This window comes from Melozone crissalis, unplaced genomic scaffold (genome assembly GCF_028551555.1).
Source record: "Melozone crissalis strain CALT ecotype California unplaced genomic scaffold, PUWL_Pcris_2 ptg000096l_1, whole genome shotgun sequence".
In the NCBI taxonomy this organism is placed as follows: domain Eukaryota; kingdom Metazoa; phylum Chordata; class Aves; order Passeriformes; family Passerellidae; genus Melozone; species Melozone crissalis.
In genome coordinates this window covers 2,994,369-3,018,560 of record NW_026535873.1, presented here as the reverse complement: position 1 = coordinate 3,018,560, position 24,192 = coordinate 2,994,369, and the positions used below count along the sequence as shown (strand labels likewise).

At 52.6% G+C, this 24,192-nt stretch overlaps 1 protein-coding gene across 1 annotated transcript; it reads right to left on the bottom strand.

Annotated features, from left to right (window-relative positions):
- Nucleotides 1-9,035: 9,035 nt before the first annotated feature.
- Nucleotides 9,036-22,522, bottom strand: LOC128947337 (olfactory receptor 5V1-like; the record flags this gene model as incomplete). The annotated part of the gene is made up of 2 exons (XM_054291590.1): nucleotides 9,036-9,515; nucleotides 22,061-22,522. Coding segments are annotated over 2 exons (942 nt in total), but the record flags the coding sequence as incomplete, so codon positions are not given.
- Nucleotides 22,523-24,192: the final 1,670 nt, after the last annotated feature.

Genomic DNA, 24,192 nt, shown 5'->3' with positions numbered 1-24,192 from the left:
TCCGAGCCCGAGATAGTATCGGAGGATTCCGATTTGGATTCCGGCTTTAACAGAGAGAGAGAAGCGGTGTGTAAGGTCACTAGCCACAGCGCTCCCGCTTGGGTGAAGGGGTTACCAGAGAAAAACCAAACCCCACTTACAAACTGGCGGAAAATAAAAATGGCTTGCGCGGAATGGACTCCGTCTGCCACTCTAGTGTTCCCGGTTCGTGTGGGGGGGGCAGGCGGAAACCAAAGGACTTATTCACCAGTCAATCCGAAAGATGTGCAGGCAATTGTTAAAGCGATTGCGGATAAGGGAATTAATTCTGCCATGGTTTGCACACTTATTGACGGCCTTTTTGGTGGGGACGATATGCTTCCCTTTGATATTAAGCAGGCGTGTAGAATGATATTTGATGGTGCAGGGATGATCGTTTTCAAACAAGAATGGGAGGATACTTGCATGAAACAGCTAGCCTTGGTAACAGGGGCAGACCATCCACTGCACGGCTCCAGCATACAGAGGCTTATGGGCACAGACCCCACCATGATCACCCCCCAGCAAAAGGCTGAGGGCTTGCGAGCCCATGAGGTCATGACAACAACCCGAGCTGCCCGAGAAGCCATCCGTGACACTTCTAAAGTGGTAGCCAAACCCTCTCCATGGTCTTCCACAAAACAGGGTGAGAGTGAGAGTTTCACTCAATTTGTGGACAAGCTCTAGGCCGCATTAGATTCCTCTACGTTACCCTCAGAGGCGAAGGGTCCCGTGCTGGCAGAGTGCTTACGCCAGCAATGCAACTCAGCCACTAAGGACATTTTAAGATCACTGCCACAGGGGTCTAATATAGCTGCCATGATCAGACACGTTGCAAAGGAGGAACACCTAGCTCCCATCCAAGCAGCAGTTCAAACTGCAATAACCAGCATGATGGCGTGCCTTAAGTGTGGCCAGGCAGGCCACTTGGCAGTAAACTGCCCCCAGCCAAGGCGCCTATCAGCAGCTGCTCCACCACGCCAAGCGGGAGGCAGGGGACCGTGCTGGGGGTGTGGAAGGAAGGGGCACTTAGCTAAGGAATGCAGATCCAGGCCCCAGGGAAACGGGAGAGGGAGGGGGTGGCCAGGCCGTGTTCAGCCCTCTCCCACCTGGAATATGCAGCGGCCCAGCTACAGCAATCCCCAGTGGGGCAGGGGACTCTCATACCCTATGCCCCCACAGGGAGCAGTCACCTTTGCATCCCCCCCAGCAATACAATGGCAGAGTTGTGCAGCACCCTCAATACCTTCGCACCCCCCACCACCACAACCCGCGCCGGAGTCACAGGAACAGCAGGGGACGCCCCAGAGCGGGATCCCTGGGTGGCCTTGGTCATGAAAATAGGGAAGGAGCCCTTGATGGTGTGGGGGACATGCCGCCTTTACGGCAGCCAGGATCCTCACGTCATAGGGCTTCAGTTTTGGGCAGACACAGGATCAGACTGCACGATTATTCCCCAAACGCATTGGCCCGGACATTGGCAATTCAAAGAAGTCCCCCCAGTGAACGGAGTGGGGGGGCAGTCCCGGGCATGGAAAAGCACCCAGCTGGTGGCTATAACACTTCACACGAAAAAGGGACCAGAACAGACAGTAGCAATCTACCCCTACATTTTGCAGAATTCTACACCCCTGTTAGGAAGGGACGTTCTCTCCTTGCTAGGATTTCGGATCACAAATTTATCATGAGGGCCACTGCCGTACACCCTCCGCTGCCAATCAAATTGACTTCAAAATCATCAGACCCTGTATGGGTTGAGCAGTGGCCCCTGACAGAGCCTCGAATGGCAGCCTTGCTGGAACTGGTCGACTGCAAACTGCAAAAGGGTCACATAGAACCCTCCACCAGCCCTTGGAACACCCTGGTATTCGTGGTTCCCAAAAGGTCCGGACAAGGCTATCGTCTCATCCACGACCTGAGAGAAGTGAACAAGACGATCAGACCCATGGGTCCAGTCCAGACACTGCTTCCCGCGAACTCAGCCATCCCCACAGGACAGCCATGTGCAGTACTGGACATCAAGGACTGCTTCTTTTCAATACCCCTGCACCCTGAGGACAGAGAGCGATTCGCCTTTTCTGTGGCATTTCAGAACGGCGAGCGGCCCAACCTTCGCTTCCAATGGAGAGTACTTCCGCAAGGCCTGGTCGACAGCCCGACCATATGCCAAATCACCGTGGACAAAGCACTGACGCCAGTCCGACACTCCTACCCCACCGCAACCATCATCCAGTACATGGACGACATCCTGGTCGCAGCACCATCGACAAGCCAAGTGGATCACCTGGTGACCACAGTCACGGAAACCCTTCAAGCCAACGGCTTCGAGATCGCAAGCGCAAAGATCAAGAGAGGACCCTGCGTGACCTTCCTGGGAGTAGGCATCACAAGCTCCCACGTGACACCCCCCGAGATGAAGATCAACCGAGACATCGAGATGCTCCACGACGTGCAACGCCTGGTGGGATCGCTGCAGTGGCTTCGCAACATCATCCTGATTCCCCCCGAGGTCATGGACCCTCTGTATGACCTCCTGAAAGGAAAGAACCCCTGGGATCCCAAGGAGCTGACACCACAAGCAACGAGCTCCCTCGACTTCATCGAAAACCAAATGGCCACTGGCACGCTTGCCAGGTGGAACCCAGCCATGCCACTGGACCTGTACGTCCACTTTACACTGAAGGGGGGAGTGGGAGCACTGGCCCAAGGACTTGCAGAAAAGGCCCGACCGATCCAATGGGTGGTCCTCGGAAGACCCACTCGTGCATTTTCCCCAGGAATCGAGTGCATCGCCAACCTCATCATGAAAGGCAGGAGACTCGCCTTGAAACACCTAGGGACAGAGCCGACAAGCATCCACCTTCCGTTTCGCAAGCAGCCGACCATAGAGTCAGCCACAATATCGGAGTACCTGGCCCTTGCTCTCTCCGGCTTCAGAGGAGAAATCACCTACTCCTCCAGACCACCCTGGACTAAGCTGCTGACCATAGTCGACATGGACATGCCACCGAAGGTCAAGGACAGACCGCAGCCGGGACCAACGGTCTTCACAGACGCTTCCTCCATGACTTCAACCGCAGCAGCAGTGTGGCAGGCAGGAGAGCAATGGCACTGCGTCAAAGCGAGGGACCCCACACTGTCAGTGCAACAACTGGAAGCAGCAGCAGTGGTTTTGGTGTGCGGACTCTTCCAAGACGAACACCTCAACATCGTAACGGACTCCATATTCGTGCCAAGGCTCAGCCTAGCCATGGCAGGACCAGGAGTGTCAACATCAGCAGCAGCCCTAATGCTGGAAGAAGCATTCTCCTCGCGACAGGGCACCGTGTCAGTCATCCACATCAACAGCCATGACCCAGTCAAAGGTTACTTCCAGATTGGCAACGACAAAGCGGACGCCGCAGCGAAAGGCGTTTGGACCTTGCAAAGAGCCCGTCAACTGCACGAGTTGCTCCACATCGGAGTCAAAGCACTGGCGAAGAGATGCGGAATCTCGACGGCGGACACCAAACATGTGGTAGCCACCTGCCCTCATTGCCAGAAGTCACCCCTTTGGTCCTACGGAGTCAACCCAAGAGGTCTCAAGCCCTCAGAAATCTGGCAGTCGGACTTCACCTGGTGCGAAATACTGAAGCCCCGAGCATGGCTTGCAGTGACAGTAGACACTTATAGCGGAACGATCGTAGCTACACAGCACCCCAAAACCAACTCCAAAACCACAATTCAGCACTGGCTGACAGCCATGGCTTGGCTAGGTATCCCCAAGCAGATCAAAATGGACAACGGCTCCAACTTCAAATCCAAACAAGTACAGGAATTCGCCTCGAAATGGGGTATCACGCTAGTGCATGGCATCCCACATAACAGTACCGGACAGGCCATAGTAGAGAGAGCAAACCAGACCCTGAAAACTAAGATAGAAGTGTTGGCAAAAGCAGAGGGCTTTGCCAATTCCATTCCCCCAGGAGATCAGGCACGTATGCTGGCAACCGCCTTGCTGGCACTGAATCAATTCCCTAGGGGAGATGAAACAAACAGTCCCGTTCAAAAACACTGGGTCACTCGAACGCTAGAAGAGGGCCCGCATGTGGTAATCAGAAACGAGCTAGGCGAGTGGGAACGGGGTTGGAGGCTGATGCTCACGGGGCGAGGGTACGCAGCGGTCAAAAAGGACGGCAAAATCAGGTGGTGTCCACTTAAGTCGATTAAACTGGACCTTCAGGGCGAGCAGAATGAGACTGACGAGAATTGCGAGTATTTCTTTACAGGGCCTGCTCGTGGGACGCCCTCGTGATGCGTACTTCCCGGTTCCAGACGAAAGCGACAGACCACCAAGCCGCCAAGCAGCACTCGAGAGACCCGCACGGGTGAGACCCAAGCACCAAGGGTGTTTCTGTGTGATTTTGCTGTTGGGGCTTGTTGCCAGGGGGCATGCCGGGGGGCTTGTTGCCAGGGGGCAAGCCAGCCCAGACCACTACCCCCATCAGCCCTTCAGGTGGGTCATGCGACACCTTAGTAGGGGCAAAGCGCTCAGACAAATCACCACACCGAACACCCCATCCTTCGTGCTCCGCATCACCGACCTGTTTCCAGGACAGCCAAAGGTACACCCCTATTCCCCACACGTCACACACTCGTACCTATCCTACTGGTGCCCAGCTTTAAACCCTGGGAAAAGCTACTGCAATCACCCAGGGTGGGGATACTGTGGGCACTGGGGCTGCGAAACCATAGTTACAGATGCCAGGCCATTGGGGCCTGGGTAGGATCCACAAGAGCCAGACAAATTCTTACAGTTCACCTGGGCACCCATCGGTTGCAAAATACCCCTCTTCTTTCATGGAAACTTCCATCGAAACCAACATAAAATCCCTAGATTTCGGGCATGCACTGATTACAACATGACGGTCTCGCAGCCAGATCACCCTAGCTGGGCCACAGGCAGAACGTGGACAGTAGTCCTTCAAGGGTCAAAAGAGAGGGTGAACGTGCAAATTATCAGGCTCCAACCGTCAGCACCCCGAGCAGTCCGACCCAACAAAGTGATTAAAAGCGTGCCGAAAGGGAGAAACGTAACCTACCCCAAAACCTTACCCACAGGGGTCAGCAAAGTCCCGACCGGTCAAGCGGAAACCTTTCAGATGAGCCGCTTAACCGAGTCAGACTCAGACCCAATCCTTCGTATGTTAGAAGCTACCTTCATATCCCTGAACGAATCCAACCGTAACCTAACCGAATCCTGCTGGCTTTGTTACGATGTTAAACCCCCCTTTTTCGAAGGAGTCGCCTTAAACACTCCCTTCCAGTTATTCCACAGCCGACGCCCCTCACCAGTGCAGATGGGACACCCCTCGCAAGGGAATCACCCTGAGTCAAGTCACAGGCCGAGGCAGATGCTTTGGCAATGCAACCCTAGCTAAGCGGGGAGGCAACATCTGCACCAAAATCGTCAAGCCTAACAGGAAAAACAGTAAGTGGGCAGTCCCATCCGTGTCAGGGATGTGGGTTTGCCAGCGATCCGGAGTGAGTCCTTGTGTGTTCCTTCCCAAATTCAATGACTCTAACGACTTTTGTGTCCAAGTTCTGATTGTTCCTAGGATCCTGTACCACTCAGACGAAGAAATGTACCATCTTCTTGAGGGACACAGCCGGATCCACAAAAGAGAAATATTGACAGGTATAACTATCACAATGCTGCTCGGCCTGGGAGCAGCCGGAACGGCCACAGGAGTCTCAGCCCTAGCGACCCAGCACCAAGGACTGTCCCAGCTGCAAGCAACGATTGACGAGGACCTGCAAAGGATCAAGAAATCCATCTCCTTTCTAGAGAAGTCGGTCTCCTCACTCTCGGAAGTGGTCTTGCAGAACAGGCGAGGCCTGGACCTCCTGTTCATGCAGCAAGGGGGCCTGTGTGCCGCCTTGAAGGAGGAGTGCTGTTTCTATGCAGACCACAAGGGAGTCATGAGAGACTCCATGGCAGAACTCCGGAACCGACTGGCTCAGAGACAGAAAGACAGGGAAGCCCAACAGGGCTGGTACGAGTCCTGGTTCAATCAATCACCTTGGCTAACCACTCTGATTTCTGTCCTGATAGGTCCATTGGCGATGCTGCTTCTAACAGTCAGCTTTGGACCATGCCTGCTGAACAAGCTAGTCTCGTTCGTTCAGACCCTCCTGGAACGGACCAACATCCTGTTCTTAGGCCGACGACAATTGCTGTGAATTCAACCGGAGAATTCAACCAGAGAATTCAACCAGGGAACACTGTCAGTCACAAGATCCTCCGAACTTGTCTGACAAAAGCTTACTCAGGACTCCCAAGACCCTTTTTCCTTGTCAAGTTACAACCTTATACCTCATTTAAGTACCTATGTGCATGACTACCTCATTCATTTGTGAAAAAGGCGGGGGAGATGTGGTAGACAGGGAAAGGCGCTGCGGAAGATCTCGCGATGTCACGGAAAGCCAGGACCCTCTGATCCCCTTAGATAAGACCATCTGCTTCCCGTAGATAAGAAACTAACATAGGACGGTAGCCTCCCTTAACCAAATTCCAGTAACTTTCCATCCCCTACCCAGTAACAGTCCACCTCTTACTAACCATAGATGGTAAAGACAGACCCATGCTGACGTAGAGACCCCTTAGACTATAAAAACCCAAGAGATGAGATAATAAACGCCTTTTGACCGTCCATCACATTGATGTCTGCATGTGTCATTGGCCCGAGTGGCCCTGGTGAGTGGGCCACCGTGCTGTTCATCTGAACCAGGTCGCCTGCCTTGCTCCAGAAGGCAACACCCAATGGACCATTGGTTCCATGCAGCCCCACACTGTCACAATGACCCCATGGCTCCAGGAGCTTCCACACTGTCAGCAATGGTCTCCTTGGTTCCACAAGGCCTTGCTCTGATACAATGGACTTTTGGTTCCATGGGGTTCCAATGCATCACAATGGACACTTTTTTCCATGGGGTTCCACAGTGTCACAGCTGAGTCCTTGGTTCTGTCAGCCTCTGTGTCACCAAATGTCCAAAATATCAGATTAAGCCTCCTTAAAACTCATTTGCTATTTCAGAGGGGATCATTTCTTCAGGCCTGAGGCCCAACATGGGAAAACTGCTAACCTTACATGGACATGTAATTCTACCATTGTGTTGCTCATATACAGTCGCTAAATGTGAATTACAATTTACCCATTTCCATTAAACCCATCCCAAGTTCCCAGATTCAGTCCTTGTTTTCTCTATCCCTGCACCCATGAGCCAGATGTCTTCTTCTCTTCCAACCATCCTTGCTGGGAAGCCTGCCTGGTTCCTGTGCTGAAAGTTCACAGGCATGAAATTGAAATGAACCCTTTTGGTATCAGCCCCAGGCTTTGTGTGGGCAGGCAGAGGCAGGCAGGAGGCAGAGTGTCACAGACATCTTTTCATAAAAATCCTTTCTTTTAGGATTTGTCCTTTCTGGGAAGCTGAGGCCCCAGAAGAAAAATGTAAACAATTATTATCTGCTGTTGTGGAATGTAACAGATGCATCTGTGATTGGTCTTCTGTGAGTGTTTCGATTTACTGACCACTCACAGGAGAGATTGTCCTGCTTTCTGCCTGGACACAGAAACTTGTTTGTAGATTCCTATTCTATTCTTAGCTTAGCAGCTTCTGCAACTTCTCTCTCTATTCTTATTAGTATAGTCATAAAGTATTATATATCATATATTAATAAATCCACCCTTCTGATCATGAAGCAAGATTCTCGTCCATCTCTCTCACCCTGAGGAACCCTCTCAAGTCACTGCAATATCTGGTGACCCCTCGTGTCAGAGCAAAAATTAATTTGATAAGACCAGAGGAGCAAATTGCTGCACTGGGTAAAATCCTGTATGTGTAGCATTTGATGGTTCCTTTAGAAGTGGTCACAGAAGTGGATTCAAGCCAGGAGCTGAAGAACTGAAGATCCTGATTTGGACAGAGTTCACAGCCAAGGCTGACCACAAGTGAACCTTCTTCTGGAAAACCTTCAGGACAATGTTAGAAAAGAGCAGCAGAACCGTGGAGCTGGCCAGAGCATGCTGGACTCTTTCAAAAGGTACTGTTGCCTTTTCTATCCCTGAGGATTCAGCCTTGCGTAGTTTGTGGCTGTTCATATGGGGGACACACTCCTTGGAGGGAGAGGTTCGTTTCTCTCCTTCAGAGGAGAATCTTATTGCCCTCTGGCAAAAATGGAGTGCAGAGGATAGACTTTTCCTATCAGCAACAGATCTCTATGAGTTCTTTCGATGGGCAAAGCTTTTTGGGTTCTTTGCTGATGTGCTATATGCCTTGGATGTTTTCGTGTGGGAGTGCATGGACTCCATTTTCCGATTCATTTGGGGTTCAGGGGTGTGACTTCCCTCCCGTCTACCCAGCATTTAGAAAGCTCTTCCCAGTTTTGAAACGGAGAGCAGCTGTTTTTCCATGGATTTCTAACTGCTATGGGCTTGCTCCGTTCCCCCCATCCCCAGCGGGAGAAGACCCAGTGGGGGATGAGATTCTGCTTTCCAGCCCCCACTGCTTCGCGGTGGGGGGGGTGAAGCTTTGCTGTGCGAAGAAGTTTTTTTTACTCTTTCTCCGGAGCCTGCGCAGATGGAGCCATCTTCTCCCCCACCTTCTCCCTCGTCGGTGGAATGGGAGGGGGTGGCGCCTTTCAAGCCAGTGCCGCGGCCGCCTCCAAGACCTGCGCTGCCTCCGCCTCTGCCGGCCTCTTGGGCCCCACCCCGCTCAGAGATGGGGGTGGTACTGGTCCCCGAGGCCCCCCCACCCCTGCCAGCGCTGCGGCTGCCTCTCTGGGCGGTCCCACCCGCGGCTTCACCGGCTTACCCGCCTGCGTCTGAGAATTCAGAAACAGCGCTTCCTGCGCCTGCCCCCTTGTGGCTAGGAGACGCCCTCGACAAAAACACAGACTTGGCGCCGCCTTCCCGGGTGATCCCGGCTCCGCCTCTGCTGGCTTCCCCATTTGCGCTGATGTTGCCAAGCAACAGTGATCATCCGCCACCGCTTCTTCCGGCTGCTCCGGCGCTGCCCGTGGCTGTTTCGACGCCGCCCCTCCCGGCTGTTTCGCTGCTGTCCGTGTGCGTTCCACCGGCGACTGCATCTTGGCGGCTGACTTCAGAGTCAGTGGCAGAAGACGGCACCGACCCCGTGCCATGCCTGCAGCCGCTTTCAGAGCCAAGGGACAAAGCAGCGGCATGTTCCCGCTCATCCCCGCTGTTTCCTGCAGCTGAGCCATTGTTGCTAGGCGACGAAGACACGTCTGCAGTTTCCAGCTCAGCGGAGGAGGAATCCTCTCCAGCCTCCTTGGCCTCCCCGCCGCTTGCACCGGCCACCCCAGCAGTTCTGCCGCTGTCGGAGACTCTGTCCTCCGCGTCTGCATCAGAGGCTGCCCTGGAACCGGCTGTTTGTTTGAGCTCGGACCATCCCGGACCGGTTGCCTCTGTAGCAGCGGGCCCGGCGGCTGGTGTCTCCTTCCGTGGAGCGGGGGGTGCTCGCCAGCTGACTGTGGGGGCAGTGTGTCTGCCTGCATTCAAGATCAGCATTCTCGGCGGGTTGGGGATGTTTTGTCGGGGATTGTCCCATGGAGGCTGCCATCTCTGCCGCCTCTCTTGCGCCCTAGCAGCGGGGGGCTGGTGCATCCCGAGAGTTCTACCTTTGGTCCCCAGCCCACAGGGGGTGGGGGTGATGCCATGGGGTGGATGGGAGACACACCTGATGCATTTGCATTGCAGAGGGAGAGGGCACAGCTGGAGGAGCTGAAGGCTTGTTTGCTGTGGGAAACAAACATTCCTAGAACCAATATGGGATTTCTGGGGAAGGCTTCTATTTCCCTGCTGCTGGCATGCCTCAGTGGTTTTGGGGAAAGGAAGCGTCTCACCACCCGTGCTGCCATTTTACTGGCAGCAGGGTGCAGGCCTGTGGGAATGCAGAGCCTGCCTCATGGGTTTGGCCTGGGCCATTGGGCTCAAGAAGTTTCTGGGCCAGGGCCATCACTTGGCCTCCTGATGTGTCTAGGAATTGTGGTTTCTCCTACTGGTCCTGGGTCCCCTTTTGTGGGCCAGTTTTGGGGTTCATGCTTCGTCATGGGCCTGGGCCCCCAGGGTCTGTCCTTCTCTGGCACTGCTCTGCTCTGCTGCTGCTCTTTTCGATTAAAAAAAAAATAAAATTAAATAAAAAAGATTGAAAATAGCTGGTAGCAGCTCTGAAACAATGAAACATTGAAGGGACAGAAAATGACTTTCCAAAACTTGTTCAAATTGTTTGAAATTGTTTTATGACTGTCAATGGTTTTTGATAACTATTCATGGACTTTTTGCAGCAATTCTGTTTCAGGACCAAAAAAGACTTTCAGATATGTCCAAGAGGAAGGATTTTAGCCCATGGACTGTTCCTGAAACTCAGCTGCTTGAACTTCAATCTTCTTGGCATTGTTTTTTGCATTTTCTTAGATTGTAAGATTGTTTTAGTGATTTGTTAGTATTGTATGTTATACAGGTGAAAAAATTTCCTGTTCATTCCACATCAGCAATTTTTCTTTTTCATTTATATAATTTGGAAAGGTGACATGTCACAGACATCTTTTCATAAAAATCCTTTCTTTTAGAATTTGTCCTTTCTGGGAAGCTGAGGCCCCAGAAGAAAAATGTAAACAATTATTATCTGCTGTTGTGGAATGTAACAGATGCATCTGTGATTGGTCTTCTGTGAGTGTTTCGATTTACTGACCACTCACAGGAGAGATTGTCCTGCTTTCTGCCTGGACACAGAAACTTGTGTGTAGATTCCTATTCTATTCTTAGCTTAGCAGCTTCTGCAACTTTTCTCTGTATTCCTTTTAATATAGTCATAAAGTATTATATATCTTATATTATTAAATCCAGCCTTCTGATCATGAAGCAAGATTCTCGTCCATCTCTCTCACCCTGAGGAACCCTCACAAGTCACTGATATAGCAGAGCTGTCAGCAAAGGAGGCGCCCAGCCAGGTGGGGCAGCCGGGGAATGCCGACAGCCTGCAGGGACAGAGGCGCAGGGCAGGGACACCGTAGCACAGCCTGGGCTGCACAGGGCACAGGGATGGGCAGCAGCTGCAAGACAGCCCTGCCAGAGCCAACTTGGGCAGCACTTTGGCCATGGCTGCTGGGCCTGGGCCTGAGGCAGGAGCAGGAGACAAGTGACCCTTGCAGGCCTGGGGCCTCATTGCCTCCTTGTCCCTGCTCAGCAGCCTGGCAGGGGCCGCCCCATGCTCCTGCCCTTGCCATTGCCATCCCCACGTGCCAGTGCCCATCCCGGCAAGAGCCCTGAGCAAGGAGGGAGGGACAGCATCTGCCTGGCCAGGGGCTGGGGCTCAGGCCTTGGCCCTTTGCTTTCCTCAAATACATCCAGCTTTGCTTAGCACCAGAGACACCTTTGCCTTGTTTGTCCCCAGCTGTCATCACTGCCTCCAGTGTTCGGCCCTAACTGGAACCTGGGGAAACTTTGTGAGGTGTGTTCCTCAGTGGAACGCCTTAAAACTTGAAGAAGCCTCAGAGTTTCAATAAAACTTTGAGTTCTTGAGAAGTTTTTGAACACACTCTCAGGGACTGAGTCTGATGTAAACAACATCAAAGCCCTGAGAGGGTCATTAAAGTTTTCCTAGTCCAGTGATGAAGAACGATTTAAAATAACTTTTAAGAAATACAAATTTCTAGTTTAATTGAGGTATTTTTTTGTTTTATTTCTCCTTAGAGCAGAGGTGATTGCAGCATTCTGTGATTGATATTGACCCAGGGTCTCTCCTCAGCAGCTCTGGCCTGCTCACAGAAGCTGTGCCTTGAGCTCTGACCCAGTGTGGACAACCTTGCTCCACATTGCCCAGTCCCATCCTGTCTGTCCTCACTCCCCTGGGACCTGCTGTGCTTCCAGAGCTGGCTGCACTCAGCCCAAGAGGGGTTTTCCCTTTTTGGGGTTTTTTGCAGCAATCTGAACCTCCTGAATTTCCGCACTGCAAACAGACACACTGCTCAGGTGTGTGCCAGCCCCAGGTGCCACCAAAGCCACTGCAGAGCTGCCCTGGGCCAGCTGTGAGGGTGGATCATCAGCCCAAGGTGCTCTGGGCCCCTGCAAGGGGCTGTGGCCATGGGCACTGCACTGACCTCACTGCTGGGTTTGGCTGCCACGGCCACCGAGAGAAATTCAACTGTCCTTGGAAACCCTGGGGAGGACTGGGACATACTGGGGATCACTGGGAACGCTGTGGGAGACACTGGGACATACTGGGAGTGATACTGGGAAAGACAGGGACATCCTGGTAACACGAGGAATGCTGAGGGGGAATGTGGGTGGACTGGGATGGACTGTTGGGTACACTGGGACATATTGGGAGTGATACTGGGGCAAACTGGGGACACTGGGGACATTGCTGAGAAGACTGGGGACACAGGGGCATCCTCTGGATGAAATTGGGGTGAACTGGAAGGGACTGGGAATGAACTCAGGTGTATTGGGAGGGACTGGGCTGTAATGCGCGGGACTGGAGGGACACTGGGGTTGTACTGGGCTGTACTGAGGATGAACTGGTCTACTGGGAGGGACTGGAGGAGGGTGAATTGGCTTTTCCCACCTCTACCGGCTCCCATTTGCTGAGGCTCCCGCTCATCACTGCTGGCAGCCAATCATCGCCAGAGATGGAGGCCTCGGGGGCGGTGTCTAGGGAGGTGCCATCTTTTTTTTTTACCTACAACTGCCGTCATGCCCTGCGTCCCAATTGAGCCTTAGTGGAGCCGGGACTGCCACTCCCGTCATGCCTCGCGCTCCACAGAACACCAGGATCCACCCCCATCAGTCCCATCAGAGTCCCTCAGACCCTCCAGGGTCCCTCAGTGTTCCCTCAGCGCCCATTCGGGAGCCCCCAAAAGCATCCCCGGACCCCCTGGGTGCTCCCAACCCCACAGATGCCCAGTACAGCCACTTCTAGGAATTCATCTCCTCTCATTCCCCGCGGCCCCAGAGCCCCTCAGAACACAGTCCCGTGCCTAGAACTCCTGCCGTGCCCCACGCCCTAAAAAGCCCGGTTAGAGCTCCCCGAGCTCCCCCCCCCCCCGAGTGCTCCTGAAACATTTACGTTTCCCCCCAAGGATCCGAAGACACGGCTCGGAGGCAAAAGTGTCCCCCAAGAGCCTTCCCGAACCCCCAAATATTGCTTTGGAACCACTTCCGGGACTATGGCTCCAATCATGCTCCGCGACCCTCGCACAGCGCTATTTTAGTCGGGACTTCATCTCCCGTCATTCCTCGCGCCCCACCGAGAGCCATTGCAGCTGCGCCCAGAACTCCTGTGATGCTCCGCGGCGCCGTTAAACCGTATGATACCCACGCCTTCAACTCCCATCACCCCCCGCGCCCCAGAGAGCCCTGTTCCAGCCCCCCACAAGGGCAAGCCCGGACACCGAAGGGCCCCAGATTCCCCGCCCTGACTTCCAAGGGCCCCCCTGGATCCGCAAGTGCTGCCCCAGACCCTGAACTCTCCCTCAGGATCCCTGAGTGCCCCTCCAAGTGCCCATCCAGCTCCCCCAAGTGTCCTCCAGACCCTCAAGTTCTCTCTGAATTCCCTCCCCAGACCCAAAACTGCCCAAAATGTACCCCAGAAATGTCTCCAGGGACCCCTAAGTGTCCCCTTTTACCCTGTCTGTGAAAATTATTAAAAAGATGACAGAAGGATTTTAAATAGGACTAATTAGCATAAAGAAGGAGAAATCAATAGCCAACACTGGTCAATGAATTAATGAAGGGAATTGTGTTACTTAGAACCAATGACCAATAAATCTTTTGCTTGCTAAAAATGTATGGATTTTTAAATATAAATATAAAATTCAGTAATACAAATATAGAATAACACTATTATAATCAATTAGAACAAATAATTATCATTTATTTATTCATTACTTTTTTTTAGAGGAAAATGCATAAAGTTTTTATGCTTTGGATTGTCATTCTGTAAGAGACGGTCCAAAGATCCTTCATCTGCCTCACAGCTGCTGTCAAGGACAGAGATTGAAGCCCTCCCTGTAATGGGTTAAAACTTTAAGTTTGTTCATCAAAACTGACAAAGTTATTCCAGTAGGACTGCTGCACCACCTCTAGTTTGTTTAAGTAAATTTCCAGACTTTAAAGGATAAGGAAGGTGAAACCAAAAGACAATAGCTTTCACAAACATTTGTTTATCTGTTTAGTAAACTGTTAATATGGGTGGGGGGTTTGCTATGATTGATAACACAGTATCAGCTTATCCGCTCAGTAAACCTAGGATTCCAGGAACTCAGCAGATTGAGGCTAAAAATTCCAGGAATCAGACAAAGGAAAATTACCAACCTTCATCTTCAGACCCCGGGAGGTGGACTATGACCACCTAAACACAAAAGAAGAATACGCAGAGTACTACACATCAACCCGGAAGCAGGACTGTATAAGAACTCCACGGAAAATCAGAAGAGCGTGACAGTGGTGGAGTGGAGACTCCCCTGTCACCCAGAGCTGATTTGCTTATTGCTTTGCCCGCTGTAATCAATAAATTCTCAATTGGTTTTACTTGGCAAATTGTCATCTCAACTTAAAACACTCCCCAAGGACTGAGATGACACCCTTAAAATTCTAACCCAGGGGTGCTGGCCTGACTGGAGCGGGATGTCTGCCATAGGAAGCAGGAGGTTTCCCATAGGAACCAGTCCTGAAACAACAGGCCCTGCTCACTTCTGGCACTGGTTTGTGCTGTTCAGAACTGGACTGTCTGTACCTGTTCTCAATGGATGAATTCTCCACTGTGCCCTCCATGTACCGTCCTGCTCACCTCACGGTGGTAGCTTATAAAAGACCCCAGAGTTAACCAAAGACTTTGAGCCCCAGCCCCTGGCTGGGCAGATCCTGCCCCTCCCTCCTTGCTCAGGACTCTTGCTGGGATGGGCACTGGCATGTGGGGATGTGCAATGGCAAGGGCAGGAGCATGGGGCAGCCCCTGCCAGGCTGGTGAGCAGGAACAAGGAGGCAATGAGGCCCCAGGCCTGCAAGGGTCACTTGTCTCCTGCTCCTGCCTCAGGCCCAGGCCCAGCAGCCATGGCCAAAGTGCTGCCCAAGTTGGCTCTGGCAGGGCTGTCTTGCAGCTGCTGCCCATCCCTGTGCCCTGTGCAGCCCAGGCTGTGCTACGGTGTCCCTGCCCTGCGCCTCTGTCCCTGCAGGCTGTCGGCATCCCCCAGCTGCCCCACCTGGCTGGCCCCTTCCTTTGCTGACAGCTCTGCCTCCTGCCTGCCTCTGCCTGCCCACACAAAGCCTGGGGCTGATACCAAAAGGCTTCATTCCATTTTTACCCTGCCTGTGAACTTTCAGCACAGGAACAAGGCATGCAGGGGCTGCTTCCCCAGCAAGGATGGTTGGAAGTAAAGAAGACATCTGGCTTAAGGGTGCAGAGATAGAGAAAACAAGGAGTGAATCTGGGAACTTGGGGTGGATTTTATGGAAGTGGGTAAATTGTAATTCACATTTCGGGTCTGTATATAAGGAACACCCTGGTAGAATTCCATGTCCACATAAGGTGAGGAGTTTTTCAACACTAGAGCTCAGGCCTGGATAAATGACACCCTCTGACATACCAAATTAGATTTCAGGAGCTTTATTCTGATATTTCAGAGATTTGGTGACCGTGGTTCCTCACAGAACCAAGGAGTCAGCTGTGACACTGTGCAAACTCATGGAACAAAGGGTCCATGGTGACAGAGCAGAACCCCATGGAACCAAAATCCATTTGGGCACATTGGGGCCACATTGAACCAATGGTCCATTGTGATGCTGCGGATCCAAAGAGACCATCGTGACCACCCTGAGAAACCTCTTGGAACCAAGGGACCATTGTGTCACAGCAAGGCCTGGTGGAACCATGGGTCCATTGTGACACTGCAGAACCTCACGGAACCAAGGTGACCGTGTTCTACTGCAGAACCTCATGGAACAAAGGGTCCATGGTGACACTGCAGCACCAAGGAGACTGCTGCTGGCAGTGTGAAAGCTCATGGAAGCACAAGTCCTTTGTGACACAGCAAGGCCTGATGGAACCAAGGGTCCCTTTTTAAACTATATGGCCTCATGGAACCATGAGCCATTGTGACACAGCGTGGCCACACAGAGCCAAGGGGCCACTGTGACCCTGCGGATCCAAGGAGACCATTGGGACTGAGGAACCTCATGGAACCAAGAGTCCATTGTTCCACTGTGGGGCTGTGGGGAACCAAGGGGAGCACAGTGACATTGTGGGGCCTCATGGAACAATGGAGACTGTTCTGACACTTTGGGACCCAGTGGAACCAAGGGGCCATTAGAGCATGGCAGGGCCTGGTGGAATCAAGGGGACTGCAGTGAACACTGTGGGTGTCCATGGATTAAGAGTCCATTCTGACACCGTGGAACCAAGGATACCATAGTGACACTCTGGGGCATCATGGAACCAAAGGTCCATAGTGTCACAGCAGGGCCTCATGGAACCATGGAGGCCATTTATAGACTTGGAGGCCTTGTGAAACCAAAGGGCCATTGTGGCACTTCAGAGCCTTGTGGAGCCAAGGAGACCATAGTGACACTGTAGGGCTGCATGAAACCAATGGTCTGTTGTGACACTGCAAGGCCTTATGGGATCATGGAGACCATTGTGACAATACAAGTCCTCATGAAACCATGGAACCATTGTGACGCTCTGGAGTCTTGGCAGGCCAAGGGGCAGTTGTCACACTGTGTGACACTATGGAACCAAGGAGGCCATTGTGACACTTTAGGGCCCCATGGAACTAAGGAAACATGAAACAGTGCAGGACCCCATGGAACCAAAGGACCATTGGGATATTGCAGGACCTCATGGATTCCTGGAGGCCATGATGACAGTTGGAGGCCTCATTGAATCAAGGGGCTCTGCAGGGCCTCATGGAACCATGGAGAACATTATGACACATGGGGCCTCATGGAACCAAAGGAGCATTGTGAAACAGCAAAGCCTTATTGAACCAAGGGCACAATAGTGACACTGTGGGGCTTCAAGGGACCAAGGGGAGATTCTCAAAGTGCAGAATCAAGGAGACCATTGTGACACTCTGGGGCATCATGGAACCACTGGTCCATTGTGACACAGCATGGCTGCAGGAAACCATGGGGGCCATTTCTACACCTTGAGGCCTTGTGAAACCAAAGGGCCATTGTGGCACTTTGTGTCTCCATGGAACCAAGGGACCATTGTGACACTACAGGAACTAAGGATGTGACATCCCCATGGAACTAAGGATTCATGGAACAATGTGGGACTCATGGAACCAGAGGTCCATTGTGACTTTGCAGGGCCTAATGGAACTAAGGGGAGGGAAAATTCCGACACTGTCGGGCCCAATGGAAGCAAGGGGCTAGTGTGACACAGCTGGGCCTCATGCAGCCAAGGGCCACTGGGATCCTGAGGAGCCCAAAAGAACCAAGGGGCCATTTTGACACTCTGCAGCTGTGAAGACCCTGAGAGGCATTCCCTGGGTTAGGGAGACACAAGAAGCTTCCCTCAATAGCTGTTTGACCCCATTGACTCCTTCCCTATGTTCTGTGTCCCTCAGCCCCTCCCTCCCCATTCCCCCATTGGCTCCATCTTTGTACTGCCCCCATGGCACTGATCAACCCCTTCCTTTGGAGATACAGAAACCTGGACTCCCCCCAGGAGTCCTGCCTTGTGACCCTGAACATCTCACTGCACAGCTGAATTAAATATCTGTGGGTACCATGCAAAGGCCCTTTTTGCTTCCCTACCCTGGGCTTTATTAGCAGCTATTGCGGCTGCAACAATGGTCCACTATGGCAGTATTGATCCACGGACACCATGGTGACAAAGTGGGACCTCATGGGTCCAAGGGACCGTTGTGACACTGAAGAACTTCATGGAACCCAGGGTCCATTGTGACACAGCAGGGCCTCATTGGATCTAAGGAACCATTGCTGACAGTACAGAAACTCATGGAACCAAGGGGCTGTTGTGACACAGCAGGGACACATGGAACCCAGGAGACCAGTGACATTTAGGGACTTCATGGAACCAGGATCCATTGTGACACTGCAGAAACAAGGAGACCATTGTTGATGCGATGGAAGCTCATGGAACCAAGCAGCCATTGTGACACTCCAGGGCCTCGTTGAATCAGACAGACCATTGTGACACCACAGAATCTCATGGCACTGAGGGTTTATTGTGACACAGGAGGTCCCATGGAGCCAATTGTCCATTGTGACAATCTGGATCTGAGGAGACCATGGTGACACCATGGAACCTCATGGAAACATGGGTCTATTGTGACACAGCAAGGCCTCGTGGAACCACAAGGAGACCATTGAGACATCATGGAACCTCGTGGAACCAAGGAGACCATTGTGACATCATGGAACCTCATGGAACCAAGGGTCCATTGTTAGAGTCCAGAACCACGGAGACCATTGTGACAGTACAGAACCTCAAAGGACAAGATTCCATTGTTATGCAGTGGGGCTTCATGGAACCAAGGAACCACTGTGACACAACAGGGCCACATGGAACCAATGGTCCATGGAGATACTGCAGATCCAAGGAGATCATGGTGATGCTGTGGAACCTCGTGGAGCCACGGAGCCATTGTGACAGTGTGGGGCTGCATGGAGCCAAATATTCATGGTGACACAGCAGGGTTGCTTGTGACCAATTGTCCATTGTGACGCTGCAGATCCAAGAGACCAGGGTGACATTCTGGCAGTTGATGGAGCCAAGGGGCTGTTATGACACACCAAGGCCTTGTGGAATCAAGGAGAGCATTGTGGCAGTGCAGAACCAAGGAGGCCATTTTAACAGTACGGAACCCAATGGAACCAAGGGTCCATTGTTCTACAGCCGGGCCTCATGGAACCAAGAAGCCATTGTGAAACTGTGGGGCACAATGGAGTCAAGGACACCACTGATACTGAAATCCACTGGATAAAAACTTCTGAACAGAGTTTTGAGTATTTGAAAGCACGTATTCTTTATTACAGCATGGTGGTCACTTGGGCCATCCTTCCTCCACTGGAGTGCATTAAGCATTGAATGATCAGAGTTTTCATCACACACATTCATTCTGTATTGATGAGCTATCCCCACTTCCTTTGAGTTTATTTGACATAGTTGCACCCCTTATCACAAATCCTTTCATGGTTCTTTGGGTTTTGTCTTCAACATCCAGTGCCCTTTTTACGTGGCTCTTCCTTGACTCCTCCTTTTGAGTAATGGCAATATTATTATTTTGAGTAATTTCTGTTTTGTTAGCCTTGCAGAGCTGTGCTGGCATCCTGCTTGTATTGTGTGTGACTTCTGCTTGCCAGAGGTGCATCCTCAATCAGTTTCTCCAAGGCTGAGCTGTTCTGTTCTACAGTCCTTGACAAGAGTAAATCTTGTTCTGGTCTCCTGTCCTTGTCTCAGTGCTCGCCCCGCACGAGGTGTCTGCAATTCCCCTAACCTATGGGCCTGGGGTGGGTAAGTGTTCCTGGGGAACAGGGATGGGACAGCTGGGCTGGACTGACCCGAGGGATGTTCCATTCCGTGTCACACCATGATCAGTAATCAAATCGGGGGGGGGGGGGGGGGGAGGGGGATGAGGGCATTAGGAGATTAATTTCTTTTTTCAGATATTTTTCTTTCAAAACACCACCGACACATACAGAATCCTCTCCTGCCAGAAGTTGGTTAAACATTTTCTGCTGATAGGGGATATCCTGTGAATTTGATTTTTTTCTATTTGTGGCTTTTTCTTTTTGTGGTTGGTTTGTTTGTGGGGATTTTGTGTTGTTGTGGGTGGGTCTTGCTTTGGTTTTTTTGATTTGGTTTGGGGTTTTTATTTTTTGTTTGGGTTTGGGTTTTTCCCTATTGAACTGACTTTCTTCTGATGCATAAGTTTTTTCTGCCCTTTATTGTGGCTTGCTTGGCACCTGATGGCAAGACAAATTTACCCAACTCAGTCACCTTGCCCAGTTACATTTTGCAGTCACCATTAATGAGATGAGTTCAGTCACAGACTCCCTGCAATCTGGCAGCATTCATAAAGGAATTGAAAGTACATTTCATGCCATTTTAGAGACGCTAGAAATGTTCCACAGTGGTGGCCAAGGGCTGGTCACTGAGGGATGTCACCAGGGCGTGGCTTCCAAGAGGACTCTGTACCATGGATGACATTTGACCCTCATTGTTCAGCCAAATTCCCACCCAGCCCATGTTCCACTCCTTCAGCCCAGCTCTCTCCAGTCTGGCTCTGAGGAGACCACAGCAGACCCTGTCCCAGGCCTGGCTGAAGTCTGGGCACACAACATCCCCTTCTGTTCCCTCCCACGTGGGTTCTGCAGTCCCTGCCCTGTCCTGCCAGTGCCTGGAATGGCTGCAGGAGGATTTGCCACATCCCCTTCCCTGCTGAGCCTAACCAGGCTGTGACTCTCCCAGTTACCCTCCCTGCCCTGTGTGCAAACTGGTTCCAGGTCTGCCCTTCCCAAGTGCCCAGGACCCTCTGGGATGGCTCTGGCCTTTCCAAGGGGTTTGAGAGAGGTCCCACAGTGACGCTTCCCAGCCTTCTCAACAGCCCTGACACCAAAGGCCTTTTCCACATCCCTCAGTTCCACGTCAGTTCCCAGAACACATCACAGCCCTGTCCATGTCCCTGGGCTGTTTCAGAAGGGAGGCAGCTCTGATTTCACCCCACTGACCCTCACTCTATCCAATGTCTCCCTGTGCAGTCCATGGCTGCCCTGAGCATTTTTCCCTGGAGCCTCCCTGCCTGGGATATTTCTCTCTATGCAGTCCTAACCACAACCCAGCAAAGAATTCAGGTGTTTTCCCAGAGGACGTTACTCTCAGAGTGAAGTGGCCTCAAGGCACTGTTTGTGCCACTGGAATTGTGCCATCCCCGGGTGCTGCTGATGGTGTTTGTGCTCACTGGGGTTCATCTCCCCTCACACACACACGATGTACTGCTGTGATCTCCTCAGCACAGAGCAAACATGGCCTGCTGGCCTGGTCACTTGGTGTCCCTCCGTGCAGGGACAAACAACCTCCTGCAGATGGGGAGAGGCCAGTGCTGGCAATGGTGGTTGCAGGGGCTGGTGTGGGACAGTTGCCCTGGGGCTCCTTCCCAGGCTGTCCCAGAACAGAGACACAGCCCAGGCCCTACTCTGTTGCTGCCTCAGGTCCATGTCAGGAGCTCTGGCTGTGCCAGGACACTGCTGTGAGCCCCCCCTGCACACTCCCCCCCTGCCCCAGGCCCTGGGCTTTGCTGTGCCAGGGCATTCCTGGGGCACATTGCTGACAGAGCTCTGGAGGGGAGCAAAGCCTCCCTGCCCTGCCCTCAGGAGATGCCCTTTGCTGCTGGAGCTGCTGTGCTGGAGCCCAGCTGTGTCCCAGCAGTGCCCATGGCCTGGCCCTGCCTGTGGTCCCAGCAGGGACACGCAGCAAGACAGTGACCAAGCTGCCAGAGCGCTCCAGCCTTACAGCCACAGCAGGGCTGGCAAGGACAAGGTGGAGTTGAGCAGAGCAGATGGGGGAAGAGGTGGGGGCATTGTCCCTGGCTGTGCTGCTGCGCTGGGAATCGTTTCCTGCACCTCCGCTCACAGGCACTGCCCGTGCAGAGACAGGAAAGGGCTCAGGAAATGCCTTGGACAGACAAGTCAGGCAGGCACTTGTTTTTATTTAAACACCAAGGGAACAGACCACTTGCAAGTATTTTTATTTCAAAAGAAATGTAGATATTCATGTAAAAAGCTAAGAGTAACAATACAGTATTTTGATAGAAACACTACAAAAATAGAAAAAGTTACCATAGCAAAGAATAGACAAACAGGGAAAAAAAGGCTGAGATTGAAAAGAGTTATATTCTAAAGGCTCTGTAGCAGAAAAGAGAATTTATTGGTTCTGAAGTTGCGGTCACCAGTTTTCCCAAGGCATCCTTGAGCTCCTGGTTCCTCAGGCTGTAGATGAGGGGGTTCAGGGCTGGAGGCACCAACGAGTAGAGAACTGACAGGGCCAGATCTAGGGATGGGGAGGAGATGGAGGGCGGCTTCAGGTAGGCAAAATAGGCAGTGCTGATGAACAGGGAGAGCACAGCCAGGTGAGGGAGGCAGGTGGAAAAGGCTTTGTGCCGTCCCTGCTCAGAGGGAATCCTCAGCACAGCCCTGAAGATCTGCACATAGGAGAAAACCATGAACACAGAACAAGCAAAAAATAGAAGAGCACTTAGCACAATAAGCCCAAGTTCCCTGAGGTAGGATTTGGAGCAGGAGAGCTTGAGGATCTGGGGCACCTCACAGAAGAACTGGCCCAGGGCATTGCCGTGGCACAGGGGCAGGGAAAATGTATTGGCTGTGTGCAGCACAGCGTGGAGAAAGGAACTGGCCCAGGCAGCTGCTGCCATGTGGGCACAAGCTCTGCTGCCCAGGAGGGTCCCATAGTGCAGGGGTTTGCAGATGGACACATAGCGGTCACAGCACATGATGGTCAGGAGAGAAAACTCTGCTGACATGAAAAAGGCAATGCAAAACACCTGTGCAGTGCATCCTAAATAGGAGATGGTGCTGGTGTCCCAGAGGGAATTGTGCATGGCTTTGGGGACAGTGGTGCAGATCATGCCCAGGTCACTGAGGGCCAGGTTGAGCAGGAAGAAGAACATGGGCGTGTGCAGGTGGTGGCGGCAGGCTACGGCGCTGATGATGAGGCTGTTGCCCAGGAGGGCAGCCAAGGAGATGGCCAGCAAGAGGCAGAAGTGCAGGAACTGCAGCTGCTGCGTGTCTGCCAATGCCAGCAGGAGGAAGTGCCTGATGGAGCTGCTGTTGGACATTCCTTCATTCTGGACATTTTGAGCTGTTCAAAGACAACATTGACAATTTGGACAAAGTACCTGGAGTATATCCTATGCTATTTTCTTTCACAGGCACTCAAAATTGCTTCTCTTTCTCTGGGGAAATTTCATTTACCTTTTTTTTTTTTCAGTGTAGCTTTGGGCTACAAAGTAACTGTGTGCTTTTCAGAAGGGACAAAAGTCCTGTTCTTAACATTGCTCTCAGGCTGAACACTGGGGAGGCCAGATGGAAAACAGGGCTCCCTGTGCCCCAGTGCACTCAGACCTGCTGGGCCAACACAGGCGCCCTTTGCTCATTTCCCCTCGCTCTAGTACAGGATGTACCAATTAAAAACTGCTCTTTAAAATAACATGGCTTTTTTTGAAGACTCCAGTTTCAAAATCAATCTCTCCAACTCTTCTCTCTCTCCCTATGAAGCAGGACATGGAGGGAAGCAAAGGATTAGTCTGGCTCTCTGCTGCCTGGATTTGTGCCTACTGGGAGCTGTTTCTCTTTACCCAAGCCTTGTCCCTGCCAATGCTGCCAGAGCCCAGCCCAGCCCTGGGGACTCAGCTCTGCCCTGCAGACCCCTCCCAGCACAGGGCACTGCCCAGGGGCATCTCCCTGGCAGCAGGGCCTTAAGGGCAGGCCAGACAGAGATGCTGCAAGCCAAGGAGCTGCTGCTGCTGTCTGTAGGGAGAGGAGGCTGAGAAGGCACTTTCTGAGGGTGATCTGAGGCCCATCTGCTGATGCCCAGGGTGACAGTGCCGGAGTCTCAGTGACACAGACACAGCTGACAGCCCCTTTCCCTTCCCTTTAGGAGAAAGCTGAGAGCAGCCCTGGCCATGCAGCACCATCTCCAGAGCAGGAGGAATCTGCCCTGATGGGGGTGGCTCCTTCCACCTCCACCTTCTCCCCTGCAGCGTCCATGGGGAGCTGCCAGGCAGGCTGAGAGCTGCCCCTGGCAGGTGGCACATGCCCTGGGCTGGCCAAGAGCCCTGAGGGCTGCAGGAGCTGCTCTGCAGGACAGCCCTGGGCAGCTCTGGCTGCAGCCTCAGCTTCAGCCCCTGGAGCCGTCCCTGACAGCAGGAGCCGTCCTGCCCTGTCCCTCTGACGGTGCCCAGGGCAGCCCCACTCTGCAGCACATCCTCCTCCTCCTTCTGCTCCTGTGCCACAGAGAAACTGGGAGAGTCCTCCTGACACATCCCCCAGGCTGTGGGGTGTGCTGGCTTCAGGAGATCCCTCCAGGAGCACAGGGGACATTGCTCTGCACCCACACACTCACCAT